This window comes from Nomascus leucogenys, chromosome 4, assembly GCF_006542625.1.
Source record: "Nomascus leucogenys isolate Asia chromosome 4, Asia_NLE_v1, whole genome shotgun sequence".
In the NCBI taxonomy this organism is placed as follows: domain Eukaryota; kingdom Metazoa; phylum Chordata; class Mammalia; order Primates; family Hylobatidae; genus Nomascus; species Nomascus leucogenys.
The window spans coordinates 73716815-73736787 of NC_044384.1; the positions used below are offsets into that span (position 1 = coordinate 73716815).

Sequence of the window (19973 nt, forward strand, 5' to 3'; positions counted from 1 at the left end):
AGGCGACTGCCCTGATAGAGGGTGCCCTTGCCAGCACCCGATCTCCCTTAGGAGGAAAAGCGGGGCGGGCCGCAATACCAGACAGGCCCTCCTCCTCAAGCCGGGCTGGCAGCGCGCGTGCGATCCTGGGGCCACCCAGTGAGCCCAGGAGAACCGGCGAGCCCAGCGGCGCCGGCCCGAGGCTGCAGCCCCACCTGCCAGCGCGCGCCGCCTGGGAGCGGTTTCCTGGAGCCCGACGGCCACCGCGGTGCAGGCGCGCGCCCAACGTCTTTGCCAGGCTCACTGGGTTTGAGAGGTCGGAGGCTACTGAAGGCTGTTTTGGACCGGGCTGGATCGCGGATTTTGGGGGATCACAGATTTGGGATCGCGGATTGGGGGTTGGATCGCGGATTTGGGGTTGGATCGGGGATTTGGGGTTGGATAGGGGATTTGGGGCTGGGTCAGCGGGGGCGGGGGCTGGTTGTGAAAAGGTGACAGGGAGCTGCCCCCTCTCAAGAGTCGGTGGTTGGGGGTCTGAGAAGTCACCCCCATGAAGCTGTTCGGCTTCGGGAGCCGCAGGGGCCAGACGGTTCTGGGAGCCGTAGACCACATCTACACGGGTTCCGGGTACCGAACCCGGGACTCCCAACTGCAGGCGATCCACAAGGCGGCTGTCAAGGGCGACGCCGCGGAGGTGGAGCGCTGTCTGGCGCACAGGAGCGGAGACCTGGACGCCCTGGACAAGCAGCACAGGTAGCGGGGGCTCAGCCCGGGGTGGGAGGGGGTCTCCAGACCCGGCTTTCCGGCAGCCCCTGGGACGGGGCCTTGGAGGGCGCCGGGCACCCTCTGAGCGGCGGAGCCAAAGGGACCCTCAGCTGTTTTCCATCCGTCATAATTCCCTGGCTGGAGCAGTTGGTGGAGAATTTGAGTGATTTAACTCACAAATTTAAGCATATACGGTGTTGTTATTTTTAACGTACACGTTTAAAACATGGTTTATATACATTATAGGAGGTGCCTAATGAGAGAACTCATTCACCTCCCAAAAATACCGTGAGTTATTTTCAGTGGGCGAAAAGTTCTCAGATAAAACTGTCCGTTTTACATCCATATCCCCCTCTGTAGATGGGTTCTTTACTGAAGGTTCTTAGAGAGAAACTTGGAAGTGGGAGGTGGGTTCTGTGTTCTTGAATGGGAAGGCACATTTTTCTCAAAATGTGAGCTCTGTGTTTATCAATTTTACATAGACCGAATGAAAATATCAAGGTTTTAAGATTTTTGTATGACACCTGCTGTCTTTCACTATTGCGATGACATTTAAAAAAATTTCATAATGGAGTGAAAAAACACTAGCTCCTCTAGATATCAAAATATGCTATTAATTTCTACAATTAATTGTTTACTAACAGCTGAAAAGGCAGATAAACGCGTGGAACAGAATAGGCAACCCAGAAACAGTGAAATTATGTGAGATATACGTAAGGATTGATGAGTAGGAAAGGATGAATTATTAATTTAAAAAGTCTGCTGTTTGAAGAAAACTAATGAAATTTTATGTCACAAGCATGAGTTCCTGATGGAATACAGACTGAAATTTTTACATATGCAAATGAGTAAAGTACCAGAAGAAAACACAAACGCTTATTTTGCAGGTACACTTTATGTTGACAAAAGCCTTCCTAAGAATGACCTCATAAGCAAACATTCTGAAGGTTGATTTAGCAAACTAAAAATTAAAACTGCCTGTGTTTCAGAAAAAAAAACAACAAAAGAGAGCTTACTTGAAAAATATTAACTATATTATATATATATTCAGATAAAAGTATGTTTTCATTTTATAGGGAATTCATTATATTATTTATTTATTTATTTATTTATTTTTGAGTCAGAGTCTCACTTCTTTGCCCAGGCTGGTGTCCAATGGCACAATCTTGGCTCACTGCAACCTCTGCCTCCCGGCTTCAGGCAATTCTTCTCGCTTAGCCTCCCAAGTAGCTGGGATTACAGGCAGGTGCCAGCATGCCTGGCTAATTTTTGTATTTTTAGTAGAGAGGGGTTTCACCATGTTGGCCAGGCTGGTCTCGAACTCCTGAGCTCAAGTGATCTGCCTGCCTCGGCCTCCCAAGGTGCTGGGATTACAGGCATGAGCTACGGTGCCCGGCCTATATTGTTTATTATATATCATATGATATATGTATTACTGATACATATACCATATATATATTACAGATACAATCTGTTATATATATCAGTTATGTATACACATTAGATGAAAAGCACATTTTCATTTTACAAGGCGTTCTTTCAAATCAAATCATCAATAACTCTAAAATTGGGCAAATTACTTTTTTCCCGATCTACAAGTTACTTGTGTATGTAGGAAAAAGTCCTTCACATTTCTGTTATAAGAATTTAAATTAAAAGAGGAATGAAACAGTTTTCTAGCCACAATATTTGTGAGGATGTTTTACACTCCTGCTTAAAGTCTAAGTTGCTGATTACTTTTCAAATAGGTAATTTGGTGGTCAGTACTACGTTTAAAAAATATGTATGCCCTTTACCCATCAATTCCATTATACTAATACACCCTTAGGAAATAAAGATACATGCACTTCATTTTTCGCAACACTTATTTTAAAAAGAACCCATAGAATGGATCCTATAAATAAATTTCAGTTGCATCCATAGGATGGAATAATATGTGACCATTGAAGGTGGCAATAGATACAGAAGTACATTGATATGCAAAGATGTATTTTGTTATAGCTAGCGAGGAAAAAAAATCAGTTAATTATACATACACACAAATATACTATGGTCCTGTTTTAGCAAAAAATATGTACAAAATATAAAATTTGTAATTTCTGATCATTTGTATTTTAAGTAAAGTTCTTTTCCTTTTTCTTATCTGTGATTGCTGCAATGAGCATGTACAAAACTTCTAGTAAAGTTTATTAATAAAGGAATAATCCTTGGGAAGAGAGGAATATGAATCTTACAATATTAAAAATAATTTCTCGCTTTCTATTTTTTATCATTATTGTGTGTATTGTTATCTTCTTTGAACTTTTAGCCTCTTCAGAAGTAAAAAGGGAATGTCTTTATCAGTTTCCAGATTTCATTATCTATGTATTTTATTATGTACATATGTTTTTCTTAGATATTCATTCAATTTATGCAAACAATGATAGATTAATCATTTCATTTTAATTGTATTCTTTAAAATAAAAATAACATATAAATAATTACTATTGCAAAAATATTGCTTTATAGGAGTTTATTTTAAAATATTGAACTCCCCGGCTGTATTTATCCATTCTTTCATTCCATTTATTCATCAAACACAACCTGAGTACCTGTTATGTAGCAGACATATTCTACTATCTCTCAGGACCCTTAACTTCATGTTTACCTGCCCTGCCTGCACAAGCTGAGAGATTTAAAATAGGAATATTGGGACTTAATCTCCTTGAAACTTTGTCTCTCACCTTTCAAACAAAAGCATTTCTGAAGTTAGAAAACAGTAGAAGATAACCTTTAACTGCCCTTTCAAAAGTTTATCAGTCTTAAATACTAATATTAATCATTGGAAAGTCTTATTTGCATATATTCTGTAAGTATAAGTATTGAATAAAATGAGCCATATGTATTCATTTGAATCATGAGTTTTCTTTGGCTTCAATTTGTTTGAAAATCAAGGAATTAATTTGTTTAAAAAATGCATTATTGTTATTTCAGTGCTCTTTCCCCTCAGTACCTTTAAGAACTAAAGTGTATTTATGTGCCAGTTATATGCCTAGAACTGCCCTAGACCTGCCGAGTATACCATATTTTACTTACTGTAAGGTCTCATGGATTGTGTGATGCCCCGCTATTTTATATATCAATAAGATAAATTTTAAAATGCTACCAATTATAGTTATAATAATATAAGTGGCATTCGAATGTCAGAAGTATTGAAATGTGACTACTCTTTCAGCCATCCTGCAAAGTAGGTATAATTGTATCTTTTACCTAATTAAAATGTTTTTGTTAAGTAGTAGTAATAGTAACAATTATAATATCTGGCTGGGTGCAGTGGCTCACACCTGCAATCCCAGAACTTTGGGAGGCTAAGGTGAGAGGATTGCTCGATGCCAGGAGTTTGAGACCATCCTGGGCAACAAATTGAGATTCTTACTCTACACAAATTTTTAAATAAATAGCTGGGCATGCTGGTGCACATCTGTAGTCCCAGCTACTCAGGAGGAGGCTGGGGATGGAGGATCGCTTGAGCCCAGGAGTTCCAGGCTGCAGTGAGCTACAGTTACATCATTGCACTCCAGCCTGGGCAAAAGAGTGAGACTTTGTCTCAAAAAACAAAAATCTTACAATTATTGAGTTGCTGTAGGAACTACTCTAAATACATAGCTTCTCATTTAAGCATCACAATGGTGTCCTATGAGATAGTTACTATTGTCATCTTTATTAATGAGGAAGTTGAGGCACAGAAAGGTTAAGCAATAGTTGGTAAGTGACAGGGTTTAAAGTAGGACTCAAGCTGTAGTTGAACTGAATCCAAAGCCTGAGCTCTCTTCAAATAGGCTGCTGTTTTCATTAAGGCAGTGAGCAATAAGAGCTAGTAAGTATTGCATTTTCTTCAAAAAAATTAAGTATTTGTTTTGAAGGCAGAGGAAAAACATGCTATTGAATTTTTACAGTTACATGAATGATTGTATGTTTTGAGATGTTGCACTACAGTTTCCTAAAAAGTCGTCTTACTCTCATAGAACTGCTCTACATTTGGCCTGTGCCAGTGGCCATGTGAAAGTGGTCACCCTCCTGGTTAGCAGAAAATGCCAGATTGATATCTGTGACAAAGAAAACAGAACGCCTTTGATACAGGTACATTAGAGCCAACTCTTATAGCATGAGATGGATTTGATTTGCATATATAGGATTAAAATAAATTGATCTCATTTAAAGTATAAGTAGTTGGTGAAACCTGTGGGGAACGTGTATTTTGAATTCTTGGAATTTACAATCTATTTGTTGGTCTAATACGGACAGGCTGTCCATTGCCAGGAAGAGGCTTGTGCTGTTATTCTGCTGGAACATGGCGCCAATCCAAACCTTAAGGATATCTACGGCAACACTGCTCTCCATTATGCTGTGTATAACGAGAGCATCTCGCTGGCAGAAAAACTGCTTTTCCATGGTGCAAATATTGAAGCACTGGACAAGGTATAGATCAATCAACTTTCTTTCCAAAATATTTGTTTTAACATTGACATAGGTAAGGGTCAATTTTTTATGTTTGGAAGCTCAACCATTCCCTGAATGCAAATGCAAATTATTTTGAAATAACTGTCCAAGATTTTATTTTAAATATTGATACTTTTCAAGGAGCATGAAAGGGTACAGCTTTATAAAACGCACTTTGGAAAATATTTGTGAATCTGTTAAAGGTAAAAACCTTTTCAACTTTTTTTCTATGCAGGTTTATTCTTTCCTTCTTTTCCCCCCAATTAGTGGAAAACAACACAGGAAAGAAAATATGCCCTGGAAATAGGCTTTCTCTTAAAACTCGAACAAAACTAAAGCAACTTACAATAAGTGGACCTGTTGCTGCTGCTGATAATTTTCTGAGAAACTGATGTATCATCTCTCAGTGGCACAAGGCTTAAGAGGGAAAAATGGGAAGGCAAAAGGAGAGCAATCAGAAATATGCAGGTCACTTGGAAATTAGGTAATGAGGGAAAATGCCAAAAAGAGTTTTTTTTTGTTTTGTTTTCCTCTTAGTTCGTTGTTCTTCCAGGTTATGTGTTGAGACAAGGCGCTCCTTAGCTTTGGGTCTAATAATTTTTGGTTTGAAAATGACAGTGAATTGAAACTTGCCTAGAGATTAATTTTAGGAAGACTTTGAGGAAACCAGATTGGCAGTGAATAGGTGGTGATGAAGTGAGAAACACTTCAGCAGAAGGTGGAACAAATTATTAACTGGCTTATTGTCCATCCGGGCAGAAACAGCCACTTAGATAAGAGCCTAAAGACTCCTCTCAAACCTACATTTTCTTGGTGGGAAGGTGGGAGATGAGGAGCTTATAAATAGCAAAATCAAGTGGGATTTTGAGTTTGCTTGTCTCTGCTCTACCCATACCCAGGAAACTTAACTGGAGCTTTAATAAATGACTCACTCTTTTCTCTTTTTGGTCACATGTCCAACTGATAAAGGAAATTAGCCATGGAGGTGAGAGATGAGACTGTGAAGCAATCGCTGCACTAATTCTCAGAATTGTGCATTACAGTGACCTGAGGACATTTTGTGAAAAATCTACAATTGTAGGCTTTCCCCTGAGGATTTTGACGTTATAGACGTAATAAGGCCTGAACATTTTTAAAACCGTTTTCTTGAAGCTGGGCACAGTGACATGTTCCTGTAGTCCCAGCTTGAGCCTGAGTTTAAGTTCAGCTTGAGCAACGTAGTGGGACTCTTGCCTCTAACAACAATAACAGCAAAAAAAAAAAAAAAAAAAAAAACCTCAAGGTTCAGATACACTCCTGATTAAGAACCCCAGAATAGATAAGTGCAACATATACATCTCTGTATCTCAAAAACGTAAGAAATCTCTAGAAGAATTGGCATTCAATAGGTGCTACTTCCTTCAAAGTTCTCCTTTTCAGTAATATTAGCCTGACTTATCTGTCTTCCTCTACGTCTGTGACTGGGAAGTGAAAGGAAATATTACAGGCAATATCTCTCAGCTTACAGAATAACACCTTTTCCTTCCCACCATTAATCATTCACTAACATTCAGAGAGTCTTTGGAAATTTGCTTATGGGTAATCTTTCAATAAGTAGAGGCTGACTTTTTCATGATTTGATGTCCCTTTGTCACCATGCACGTGATTGATTCTTTGTCAGCAAATGTTCATTACAAGTTGGGCTTTCTCAGTTAGAATAGGAGCAAATCCTAAACTATTTTTTTTTAGTTGAAGTTGTATTCTGAACTAGCTCAGTATGTTTGTTAAGTTTATAGAGCTTTAGCGTAACCAAAATGTCAGTTTTAAACACTGAAGTCCATGGAGTTAATAAAAATACAGATATGAATTATTTTAATAATTTAGTTTTAGCAGTCCTATGAGCCAATTATCTATTTGGTTAACGATCTGGGAAAATTATATACAAATATATTTTAAATGAATGAATGTTGGAAAAATTCTTGAAGCAGGTATTATGAGTCTTTTTTCAGCAATTTTTATTATATATGAGAGCCTGATGTTTTGGTAAAACATATGATACTAGAGGAAGAAAATATTTTACACACAAATACTTGGATTATACACAACCATTTAGTAACACATTAATACCGAATATAAAAACACAAGGGGGCTATATTCTAATGTGGTACACAGATTTGTTTGTTTGCCTCTGTAAGTTGAATCAACATGTAAAATTTAGAAGACTGGTGTAGAAATCTGGACTTCAGGCTTATTCTAAAGAATCAAATCTGGTGTCCCCTGAGTTTCTATCACTGTTTGGTCTGCTGTGCAGAGGTTGCCCCTTTAGAGAAGGCATGTATTCTCCAGTTTGCTACTGTGCCCACCTTAGTACTTCCTTTACTCAGGCAACCTTCCTTTGTCCTTGTAAGTATTTGAGTTTACAACTCCTATGGTATAGTATATTTTGATAAAGATTTCAAGGTTTTTAAGTCAGCGCATATTTGTCATAATATATAATCTATAGAATATATAAATCCCTCCGTTATGGAGATGAATTTTAGAATTTAGAAGTCTTTGACACTCTTTTCTTTATGTATACCACAAATAATTATCTGCCCATAAGAATGCCTAGAAGCCTTTTTAGGTTATTCCCGGTTATAGTTGGATAATTTACGAATATTGCAGACATTACGTCTTTCTCCTCAGTGCTCTTCCTTAGAAATGCAAGTGACTTACCGGCTTCTATCATGCCAGAAATAATTCATATGGATCAGTATGAGAACTTTTATTGACAAGCCATTATGTTTTTATTTCTGGTTTATACTTTGTCTAAAATAAAAAATAAAATAGTTTTAGGTAGCCATTTAAGTGGAAGCCAGTAAGAAATGGATTTAAAAAGTAGAGCTGCACTAGGATCCCGGGATTACCATTATAATTGAGAATAGTATTTCTTACTGAGCTTTGGTTTTTTAAATATTTGTTCTTAAGTTTTCTAAACCTGTCTCTCTTACACGGAACGTACTGAGCTTTCTAACAAGAAAGATAAAAATCTATTCTCTTGTATTAGGAAAAAAAAAAACCCATGGACTATTTAATAATAAGGAAAATAAGTGCATTTGAAGCCAGTCTCTCTTAATTCAGAGCTCATTTCCATAGTGAGCCATTTGGAGCAGGAGTGCCTGACATTGGCATCTGGGATCCTGACACCATTGATAGAAGTGAATCAAGCAAGTTTGTACCTCCCAGAGGAAGCCTCCACCTGTACTGGGAAGCTCTGGCAGCTGTATCTCTGAAACTCTTAATTCCTCAAATGTTAACATTTGCCACAAATAGTATTGTCAAATGGGGATTAGGTAAAATTCAAGAGATTTCTTGATTATTGGACATATCATACAGTTTTGTAATACTTCTCAAATGCAGATGGTCACGGAGTCTTTCTCTTGGGGTGTATAATACTTCTGGTAAAGCACATATTTGGAATATAGTTTAAGAAGCACTGCTTTAGTGAGAATAATTTAGATCATTAATTTCTGTAAAAAACTTACCATGTTTGCTACTATGTCTTAGGGTGTTGGGGCTATAGAGACAACAGATACAGCCCTTGCCTCAAGCAGCTCTTGGTTTCAGTGGGAAACAGTGAAATGATTACAATGTACCATGCTAAGTGCTGTGATCAAAGCAAGGATTCTTGGGACTGGTAAATGTTTAAAGTGAGTTGTGGCAATGACCACAGTTAATCCGGGGAGACAGAGGAGGGTTGTTTGCAAGGCAAAGAGCAGCACATCAGAAAGCACAGAGGAGTGAGAAGGAAGGGACTGCTTTTCATTTACTTCCTTTCTATATTGTATGTTGAAGTTCAAAGCACCTTAGAGAAGATTTTCAGTTCAGTTGAGAAATATGTAATTTTGTGAATTATTAAGATTTTTCTGCTATTTTATAGGACAATAATACCCCACTTTTATTCGCTATAATTTGCAAGAAAGAGAAAATGGTGGAATTTTTATTGAAAAACAAAGCAAGTACACAGGCCGTTGATAAGCTGAGACGGTACAGTAGTTCTTTTTTTTTAAAAAAAAAATAAAAACCTGTGTATTCTAGAGTGGTAACAGTCACTGAAGTCAGAAATATTAATAAGAAGATTAACGTAATTATTGGCATATAGTGAAAAATATCACCATGAATAATCAGATAGATCAGCAAATATTTGGACGGAGTGATATAAAGAACAGTATAGAGTAGGATTCATCTTCTCTTATAATATAGAGTGTTTGTTATTTATAATTGGATGTTTTTGGTACTGTAATCTTTTATTAGCTAAAGGGTTTTGTATTAGTTTTATTATTATTTTTTTTGAGATGGAGTCTCGCTCTGTTGCCAGGCTGGAGTACAGTGGTGTGATCTTGGCTCACTGCCATCTCCACCTCCCAGGCTCAAGTGATTCTCCTGCCTCGGCCTCCCAACTAGCTGGGACTACAGGTGCTGGACACCATGCCCAGCTAATTTTTGTATTTTTAGTAGAGATGAGATTTCACCATATTGGCCAGGATGGCCTCAATCTCTTGACCTTGTGATCTGCTCTCCTTGGCTTCCCAAAGTGCTGCAATTACAGGCATGAGCCACTGCACCTGACCAGTTTTATTAATTTTTAAAGTGTGGACCTTTAGTTCATGACTACTAGAGTTATCCTTATTATGATTATTGTTGTTGTTGTTTTCAGCCTGCAGATAACTCTTATCTGACCCCTGGCTGATTTGAATTGTAATATATCAGACTAGGAAAGCAATGGGGAAATCTTCATCTAAATCTTTGCCTGCTTTAGATAAGTGACCTCAGCACAGTTTCTTGGCCATCAAAGGACTATAAGTTAGCAACTTGTATTATGTCATACCCCAGTGGGACGAGAGGCTTCCTTGTCCCTTTCTTTTAGCCTTGGTGATGATTTACAAAGATGAACACTTGAGCACCCTAGATGCTTATAGACCCAAGCTGGTACCTGCAAATGGTTATTACGTCTACACTGACGGGTGGATATTAAATTGGTAAAGTGTATCAAACTAGCTGTTTAAAAAAGTCTTTATTAAAGTTCTTGAGTGGAGTGATGTCTTTGTTATTTTAGAACAGCCCTCATGCTTGCCGTGCACTATGACTCACCGGGTATTGTCAACATCCTTCTTAAGCAAAATGTTAATGTCTTTACTCAAGACATGTGTGGACGAGATGCAGAAGATTACGCTATTTCTCGCCATTTGACAAAGTAAGTGTTTATGTTAAAAGGCCAGTTAATACTAAACTGAAGTTTAAAATAATTGCAACTCTTCCATCTTATACATTAGGTGAGAGTTCCTAGTTTGGTTCAGATACTTTGAAATAGCAATGAGTTAGTCTACCTTTTAGCCAGAAATCAAGCAGAAGTCTAGATTAGTTAGAAGTAGAGTGCAAGATTTTTTTCAGGATTTTTAAGACCTTTATCCCTAGGGATCTCAGTGTTGTTCATTTTATTCTAAGTTATAATCCCCATGCATGGGATAAGGAGAGCCACATCTTTGACTTCTTTTCCTTTCCTTTCTTTTTTTTGTTTTGTTGTGTGGAGACAAGTTCTCACTGTTACCCTGGCTGGTCTTGAACTCTTGAGCTCAAGTAATCCCCCTGCCGCGGCCTCTCACAGTGCTAGCCACCATGCCTAGCCTGACTTTTCTGATTAGTTGTTGGGTCTTGAAATGGCCAATTTAGCCGAAAATCTTGTATTTTCCCCTGGGGCTATCTCCTGTGTCTTCCTTCTTTGAATTTTCCAAGAAGCTAAGGGGTTTCCTAAGTCAAAGGAAGGCAATCTTTCTTTAAAAGTCAGAAGAAGGGGAAAAAAGGCCATTCTGATCATTCTGTTGTTTCCATGGACTCACTTGCTGTATTGTTGCCATTGTAACCAGTCCTGCAATCTGATAATGATTGACCTGTGCCACCAGGATGCCTTCACTCACTCAGGCCCCTCAGTTTTCATGCTGATTCATACATAGAGTTCATGTATTTATTAGTTTTATTAGTTTGTGGTGTTTATCAGTTTATGTACTTATGCTCAGTCACTGTTCCCAGCACCCTGATCTGGCAGCTAGGCCTCCTAGCTTTACCAACACAAATATTGAGCAAGTTGATCCTCACCCTACACTAAAAACCTTATTTGGAGCTCACATCTTAGCTAGGCTTAGCCTAGGCATTCATGGTGTGTTATCCTTTGAGAGCCATATTTGTCTGTTCTTTAACCAATATTAGTTGGGATTGTTCTCAATAGTCAGGGATGTTCAAATAATGTTGCAGGAAGAGATTAGGTTTCCCTTTCCCTTTTGCTATCAGATCTGTACCTTGAGGCTTTTTTTTTACATCCTGTGGAGCAGCTTTGGTTAGGTAGCAGAAGGTTCCATGTTATCTTTCCACTGAGTAGTGGGAACCAAATTGTAGTTGGCCCCTCAAGTAAGGTGTCTCTGTGATAATGAAAATCTCCTGGGCTAATCACAACTCTTCCTCAAGTTTTAAATATATTTTAAAATTCTACCTCACAGGAAGCCATTTAATCAAATTCTCTGAATCTAAAGCGGGTGAGTTGGATTTAACAGAGCTAAGCCTCATCCAGGACTCACGAGTATCCATGTATCAAACAGGCTTTGTACTTGTTTCAGCAGCACATATTTTAAAATTCGATCAATACAGAGCAGATAAGCATGGCTGCTGCCTAGGGATGGCACACAAATTCAGAAAGCGTTCCATATTTTGCATAGTCCCGGGAAGGTCATTTGAGTATTTGTTGAGTAGCTCCAAGGAAGCAGTGTGAGTGAAACCAAAACAGGAGACACCCAATTTTGAAATTGTGATTATCACTATAAAACTATTGATGTAAGGTGATCTCTGAAATGAGAACAGAGCTGAGTAATAATGGGATGTTACTTGTCGTTGGCACATGTCTTGGAAATGAGAAAATGTGAACTTGCATTTCCTTCATGGAACGGAAAAACAATCAAAGCAGGGTTTTGTCTTGTCTGTTAGTTGGAGAGGACCATGGAGATCCAGCATCCTAGCACCGATCTGCTGGCTTAGAGTTTGAGGGACGTAGAGAAGGAGCGGTAGTTGTCCAAGCCATGTTTTGACACCCATTAGTTTTCTGCCCTTGGTGTGATTGATGAGCTCAGTGATGGGAGACAATTAGGTCATCTATTTTAATGAGAATAGTTATGAATTAGGTAAAATGCCCTGAATTGCAAGCCACAAAGAATACAACTAATAACCAAAATTAGCACTTAATAACATTTTCTGAAAACTGCAACATTTGAATATTAGAACTTACAGAAAAAAACACACACCAAGTTTTATTTGGGATTCCAAAATGGTTTCAGCCATAAAGTTCAAGAATAAATTATTCCATTGCTTTACTATTTCTCTGAAAATTTAAACAGGTAATCTCATTACACCTTCCTAACAACCTAGTGAAGTAAGGTAGCAAAATCCGTATTTTCAGAAGAAACCACGAAGCCGAAGAGAAGCAACTTGTCTGAAAACAAAATACCTATTGGTTACGGAGTGAGGACTTACTCTGAGTGCAGGACACTTTGCATGATGTCCAGCTAACTAGAGTTCATTTACTGAGCTGTGCTTCGTCCATTTATGAGTACTTTACTTTTTTTCTTCTTTAATTATAACCTTAATAAACTTGTAAGCTTTAAAACTTTGAAGTGTATGGGACATTAATATTCTGATATTAGGTCTGATATTGCCTGACATGGTTTCAGAATTCAATGTGTTTGGTAAATATCTTTTATTTCAGTATTAAAATAGCAATTTTATTTATTACTTTTGTATACATAGAATTCAACAACAAATTTTGGAACATAAAAAGAAGATACCTAAAAATGACAAACCAGGTAAGACTTCTGCTAGTGAATTTCTTATTTCCCTTGATGGTCCTACTCCGGATAAGAAAGTAAAAAGTAAGATGTAAGATTAAGGTAGTGTTAATCAAAAAAGACCAGTTAAAAACTATGTGGAACTGAAATGTGCATAATATGTATATACATATGTAAATTAATTTTCTTAATTTAACTTCTTTAGTTTGAAATTCAGATTTATTTAAGAAGGTAGTTGTAGCTAATTTATAATCTCAAACATTATTGTCTGAAAAAATTCATTTATTTAATTATGATCCCTAAAACCCTACGTAATATTTTTGCATAAACAACAAAAAAGATTTTTTAGTATGTTGTATGTTTCCTCTATAGTTACATTATAACCAATTGGACTTGTTGCACAAATGGATATCCTATTTCAATAAATTCTTTATATTTATTAAGCAAATAGTTACAGTTGACCCATGAATAATGTGGGGGTGAGGGACCCTGATCCCTGTGCAGTTGAAAATCTGAGTATAACTTTTGAGTCCTTCACCTTAGCTACTAATAGCCCACCATTGACTGGAAGCTTTCCAGATAACATAAACAGTTGATGGACACCTATTTTGTTTGTGCTGCATTATTATATACTGTGTTCTTACAATAAAGTAAGCTAGAGAAACGAAGCTGTTAGAAAGAAAATCATCAGGAAAGATATATTGACTTTTCACAAAGCGTAAGTAGATCCTGACAAAGGTCGTCATGATCTTCAGGTTGATGAGGCTGAGGAGGAAGAGGAGAGGTGGATCTTGCTGTCTCTGGGTTGCAGAGGCAAAAGAACATCTGCATATAAGTGAATCCCTGCAGTTGAAACACTTGCTGTTCAAGGGTGAACTGTATTGCATATTGATTTGTGTCACTAAGAAAGCAACTATCTTTAGAACCAGGAACTCAGCAATCACTTTCTGGTACCATAAATAAATGGCAATAAGAACTGTAAAACTGAAGCAGCGTGCACCCATACAAAAAGGAGATTATTTTTTGAATATAGCTACTGAGCACAGAAGACAGAAAAGCAATTCCTTCATGAGAAGCACAAGTTATATTACATATTCTTACACAAGCAAAATGGTTTTATCTGTCACAGTTTACACACATACACATACACACACGCACATATACACATACATATGTGTGCACGCATGTGCACACAGGCACCAAGTTAAAAGTCCTGCTGATTCTTAATGACCAAATCCAACTGTTCGCAGGGAGCAGTGGATAACACATCCTACAGTTTGGATGCAATTCTTTTGACTTTTTGACTTGTTTTATGATGAACTGCCTTTAACAGGGGAATCAGGTTTTTAGTTTTATAAGAGACAAAGAAAAAGATTAGAAGCAAGTAAACAGGAACTCTATGATCAGTAGTACATTATTATAGTATATTCAGTAGTCATATGTTTTTCTCCAGTTATACAATGTACTTGAATGGTACACAATTAACCAATTATTATTATTATAGGAGATGGGGTCTCTCTATGTTGCCTAGACTAGAATACAGTGTCTATTCAGTGGTGCAAACATAGCTCACTGTAGCCTTGAACTCCTGGGCTCAAGCAGTCCTCCTACCTCATCTTCCTGAGTAGCTGGGACCACAGTTTTGTGTGGTTTCATCTGGCCTGACACACATTTTTATAATTTATTTTTGATACAGGGTCTCCCTCTGTTGCCGGTACTGGAGTGCAGTGGTGCCATCTTGGCTCACGGCAACTTCTGCTTCCTGGCCTTAAGTGATACTTTCACCTTTCACCTTAGCTGCCTAAGTAGCTGGGACTCCAGGCATGCACCACCACACTTGGCTAATTTTCTTCTTAAGGTTTTTGGTTTGTTTTGTTTTTTGTTTGTTTGTTTAATAGACGAGGTCTCACTATATTGGCCAAGCTGGTCTGGAACTTCTGGGCTCAAGTGAACCTCCTGCCTTGGCCTCCCAAAACGCTGGGATTTACAAGTGTGAGCCACTGCACCTGACCTGCACAATTATTATAAAAGGGAATTAAACCCAGTTGAGTTGCAGAAAATTGACCACCTTTTCATTTTTTTTCTAGAAACATTCATGTCGTAGAACATATTGTCAGTCACCCAGATCCTCTATTTTTTATTCGGTTAAAATAAGATTGCTGCTTATTTCACATTATTTTCTGACATTATTCTTTCATGTATTCCTTTTATGGCTTTATTCAGTTGGATAGATATAGAAATACAAGAATCTCCAAGTCAAATATCAAGGGAAAAAAAGAAAAGAAAAACGGATTAGGGAAAGTTATTCTGTGAAATAACCATCTGATTATAGTTACATGTATCATATCAACTTAATACAAATCTTACACAATGCATTTATGTCAAGGTTTCCCAAGACCCCCCCCAGGTTTGGTGGTTCACTAGAAGGACTCACAGGACTCAGCAAATAGTCACACTCAGATCTTTAATTGATGACAAGAAAGGGGACAAGCAAAATTAGTAGAGGAAAAAGGTGCTTGTGGTCAATTCTGGAGGAAATCAGGCACAAGCCTCCGGGAGCTCTCTCCTGTGGAGTTCCCGGGATCTGCTTAATTCTCCCAGGCTCACATTTTGACAACATATATGTAGTGATGTCTACCAGTACCACAGTCTCATTAGAGACTAAGTGCCCAGGTTTTTCTACGGAGGTTACTCTCCCTTACATGTACCCAAATTCCAGACTCTTACAAGGAAAGCAGCTGTTGAGAGTAACCACACTGTCTCTATAAACACTTTAGACACAGTGAGCCACTCTTCTCAGGGAATGGTGGAAACCCTCCCGATTCCAATCTCCTGAACACCAGCCAAGGGCCAGCGTTGCATGCAGGCCTTTCTAAGGATGGCAGTCTCTGGCCTGCTATAGGAAATCTTTTCTGCACAACGTTTATAGCCCCAATTTAATTTTTGGTGTTGTTTTAAAATTTTATTTTAATAACATAATATTATAAGATAAGGTAACTTGGTACTAATTTCTGTTGTGTGATCCATCTTAAGTTGCAATGCTGGTTACTTTTTGACTTTTGGTGACTAAGAGGTATTTGTATATAAGTTGCCATAGCAATGTTAGGTAATTATAATCTGTCCCTTTTATCTCATTAAGCTTTCAGTAAAATTGTTAAATTAAATCAGCATAATAATTTCTGAGTTAAAATTAGAATAAAAATTGTCTTTTATTTTGATTACATGAATAATCTAGTTTTCATATTGTGCTAAATCCCTGTTTAGAATTATGAAATAAGATACAATATTCAATCATTTTTATCAATCTTTTCTTACCTAAGCATGCAATTAAATTTATTTATTTTATATATTTCCTATACTTCAATTTGAGAAATAATGACCACATGCTGTTACTTTGGTCTTCAATGATCTCTAATTTTTAGGGTCACCGTGTCTTGCTTAAGTATATCATCATAACAGATTCAGTGAATATCTTTATTTTTATTTATTTATTAATTTTTTGAGACAGAGTTTTGCTCTTGCTGCCCAGGCTGCAGTGCAATGACAGAATCTTGTCTCACTGCAACCTCCACCTCCTGGGTTCAAGCGATTCTCCTGCCTGAGCCTCCGAAGTACCTGGGACTACAGGCATGCACCACCACGCCCAGCTAATTTTTTGTGTTTAGTAGAGACAGGGTTTCACCATGTTGGTCAGGCTGGTCTGGAACTCCTGACCTCAGGTGATCCACCCACCTTGGCCTCCTAAAGTGCTAGGATTACAGGCATGAGCCACTGCGCCCGGCCATCTTTTTTTTATTATTATTATTTTAATTTTTGTTCTGGAGATCCAGGGATGCATAGACAGTTAATATCTTTTTTTCTTTTTTGAGATGTAGTCTCACTCTCTCTCCCAGGCTGGAGTGCAGTGGTGCGATTTTGGTTAACCGCAATCTCCGCCTTCTAGGCTCAAGTGATTCTCCTGCCTCAGCCTCCCGAGTAGCTGAAATTACAGGTGCCTGCCACCACGCCCAACTCATTTTTGTATTTAGTTGAGACGAGGTTTTGCCATGTTGGCCAGGCTGGTCTTGAACTGCTGACCTCAGGTGATCCACCCACCTGTGCCTCCCAAAGTGCTGAGATTACAGGCATGAGCCACTGGGCCCAGATGTGAGTATCTTTTTTAAATCAATAACTTTATTTCTTAGAGCAGTTTTAGGTTCACAGCAAAATTGAGAGGAAGGTACAGAGATTTCTCGTATGTTCCATGCCTCCGAAACATGCATAGCCTCCCCCATTATTAGTATTTTCCACCAGAGTGGTACATTTGTTACGACTGATGAACTTACACTGACACATTATAATCACTCAAAGTTCATAGTTTACATCAGGCTTCACTCTTGATGCTGTACATTCTGTGAATTTGGACAAATGTATAATGGCATGACATGTATCTATTACTGTAATATTATCGACAGAACAGTTTCACTGCCCTAAAAATTCTCTATGCTATGCCTGGTCCTCTCTCCCTTTCTCCCTAGCAACCCGTGGCAACCATTGATCTTACCCTGTCTTCATAGTTTTACTTTTTTCAGTAGAATCATATAGTTGGAACAATACAGTGGATATCTTTTTGAATAGTTAGAAAATTACAGCTTCATGGCATTTGAATGTAGTCCTTTAAGATGTTCTTTGTCCTTTTATTTTTCTTTTGCTTCTGTATCATTGTAAAGAATGATATATGCTGATGACCTATGCTTTGCATACTTAGAAAGCATGATTTCTATAGGTATTTGGCACATAATAGAAAGGGTTGAGGAAAAGGACACCATGCCGTACCACACAGCACAAACGGGAGCATCTTGCTCTATGAGGTGGGTCCAAACAGACTCTCTAGCAATGGAAGGGGACAGGTGCAAGGGGTTGTACTTTATAAAACTGGAATCACAAAGTCTTTCATACTTACCTTCAGTTGGAAATAAGACCAGGCAGTGAATGCTATACGTAAATACATATGTTCCTCACTGATCCTCTTCCTTTGAGGGATGAGATTGACAACAGCCTCTATTATGATGACATGAATCACCTACAACTAGATTCTGTCATGAGGGATGGCAAGGGAGTTTTGCTTTATGTGAGGTGAAAAAGAATTTTTTCCCCTACTAGGGAGAAGGGCAAGCATTGGAACATTCTGGTAGTAAAAGGGCATTGATAGTTTTCTTTCTATATATTTTTCACATCAGATAATACTGCCCAGCAGCCTGCCACACCTCCCCAGTGTTTCTTCAGCTTCTTTCTGAATGTGGGTAAGCTCTTAAAGGCGTGATCTTTCCAGTGGTTCCTTCTGTGGGAGGTAAAATGGCAGGTGAATTTGGACCTTGTTCTACGTAGGGCAGAGCAAGTAGCTACAACTAAGGAAACCACCCAGCACCTTCCCCAGAAGAGTATTAGCCAGAGTAACACAGTGATCTCTCTTGAGCTCTTCTCCACTGGCAGCTGGAAAGTTTTTGCAAGGATTCCTTTTTCTGGTCTGATTCCTGTGTTTCGCTGGCTTCTGGTAATAGGGTGTTTTATGCTAAACTGAACAGTTTGAACTGAAGAGCTAGAGAGGCTGTGTTGTGTTATAACAAAATAAGTGCAGTAGTTCACCCTTAACTGTGGGAGATACATTCCAAGACCCCCAGAGGATGCAAGAAACCATGAATAGTACTGAATCACAAAGTGTTTGTTCCTATACGTACATATCTATGATAAAGTTTAATTTATAAATTAAGCTAAATCTGATGTTATCTGCAGATGGGGTGTGAGAATTGAATTGTGCCATCAGCAGGAATGATTGCTTGCTTGTTGGTGGGGAAAAACTCTCCACACATTTGGTCACAGAAGCCTTCTTTGTTGGTGATTGTTGCTGTGGCGTGACAGCAGAGAAAACACGTCAAGTATGTCTTTCTGCACATATAGTGGATAAGGGGTGCTACTGTATACTCTGTTTTAACTGCTCCTCCTATTTTGGTCCAGAAATCATGCTCTTTGACACTGTTGACTCATCACACCTGTTCTGCTAACAATACCATTTTTACTCCATCTCATAGGGTTTGGCTAGGATGACTTCTATGCTGCAGTTCATTTGTAGATACCAAGTTTTAATAAATTTATTCTTCTTTGCATCTAATAAATACCAAGGGAAGAGTTCTTAATTGCATTAATTACCTACCAATAGGTATAACTAATGTTAATTCTAATACGGTCCCAGGCATGCTCCCAAAGGAATGCTTCGTAACAAAGCATCAGTCTTATGCTTTAAAAAACCAAACCAAAACAAAACCAACAACAACAACATCAACAACAAGAAAAAAGAGGATCTAAAGAATACACAAAAGTGTGCACAATTTTTTTTATGAAGGTAGGGTCTTTCTATGTTTCCCAAGCTGGTCTCAAACTTCTGGGTTCCTCAAGTGATATTCTTGCCTCATCCTCCCAAGCAGTTTGGATTACAGGCATGCATCACTGTGCATTCTTATGCTTTTAATATTCTGTACATTTATTATCGATTTAAAATGCATTTTATCTTTTTCTTTCATAGATGTTGGAAGTTCTGATGAATCTGCAGTCAGGTAGGATTTTATAGGTTTAAAAAATTATGTTAACTAGGGAAATACAGATGGAAGAAACTACTATCTGTCGAGTGTTGTATTCTGGGCTAGACATCCTAATGTGTTCTATGCATTTATCATCTCATAAAGCCATCACAACATCTGTGTTCCTATAGCCTACTGTTTATTAAATAAACAACTATGGATTAGAGCAGTTGATTAATTGCCTCATGATCCCATAGTTAACAAAGTAGCTGGCCCACGGTTTGACCGTCGGCCTGCCTGCCTTCCAAATCCCTTCTCTTGCTCCTCAGCATAGATTGATAGGCATCTGCGC

At 38.2% G+C, this 19973-nt stretch overlaps 1 protein-coding gene and 1 non-coding gene across 2 annotated transcripts in view; both read left to right on the forward strand.

Annotated features, from left to right (window-relative positions):
- The first annotated feature begins 463 nt into the window (after window positions 1-463).
- Window positions 464-19973, forward strand: part of LOC100583227 (ankyrin repeat domain-containing protein 18A) — a 64344-nt gene continuing 44834 nt past the window's right edge. Inside the window, 7 exon segments of the mRNA XM_030810817.1 lie at window positions 464-732; window positions 4749-4863; window positions 5029-5202; window positions 9122-9228; window positions 10298-10435; window positions 13030-13085; window positions 19627-19657. Coding sequence (XP_030666677.1) covers window positions 530-732; window positions 4749-4863; window positions 5029-5202; window positions 9122-9228; window positions 10298-10435; window positions 13030-13085; window positions 19627-19657 — 824 coding nt within the window. The 5' untranslated portion in view covers window positions 464-529.
- LOC115834903 lies at window positions 11837-11943 on the forward strand. The gene has a single exon (XR_004029898.1). It is a non-coding gene; the product is annotated as a U6 spliceosomal RNA (small nuclear RNA).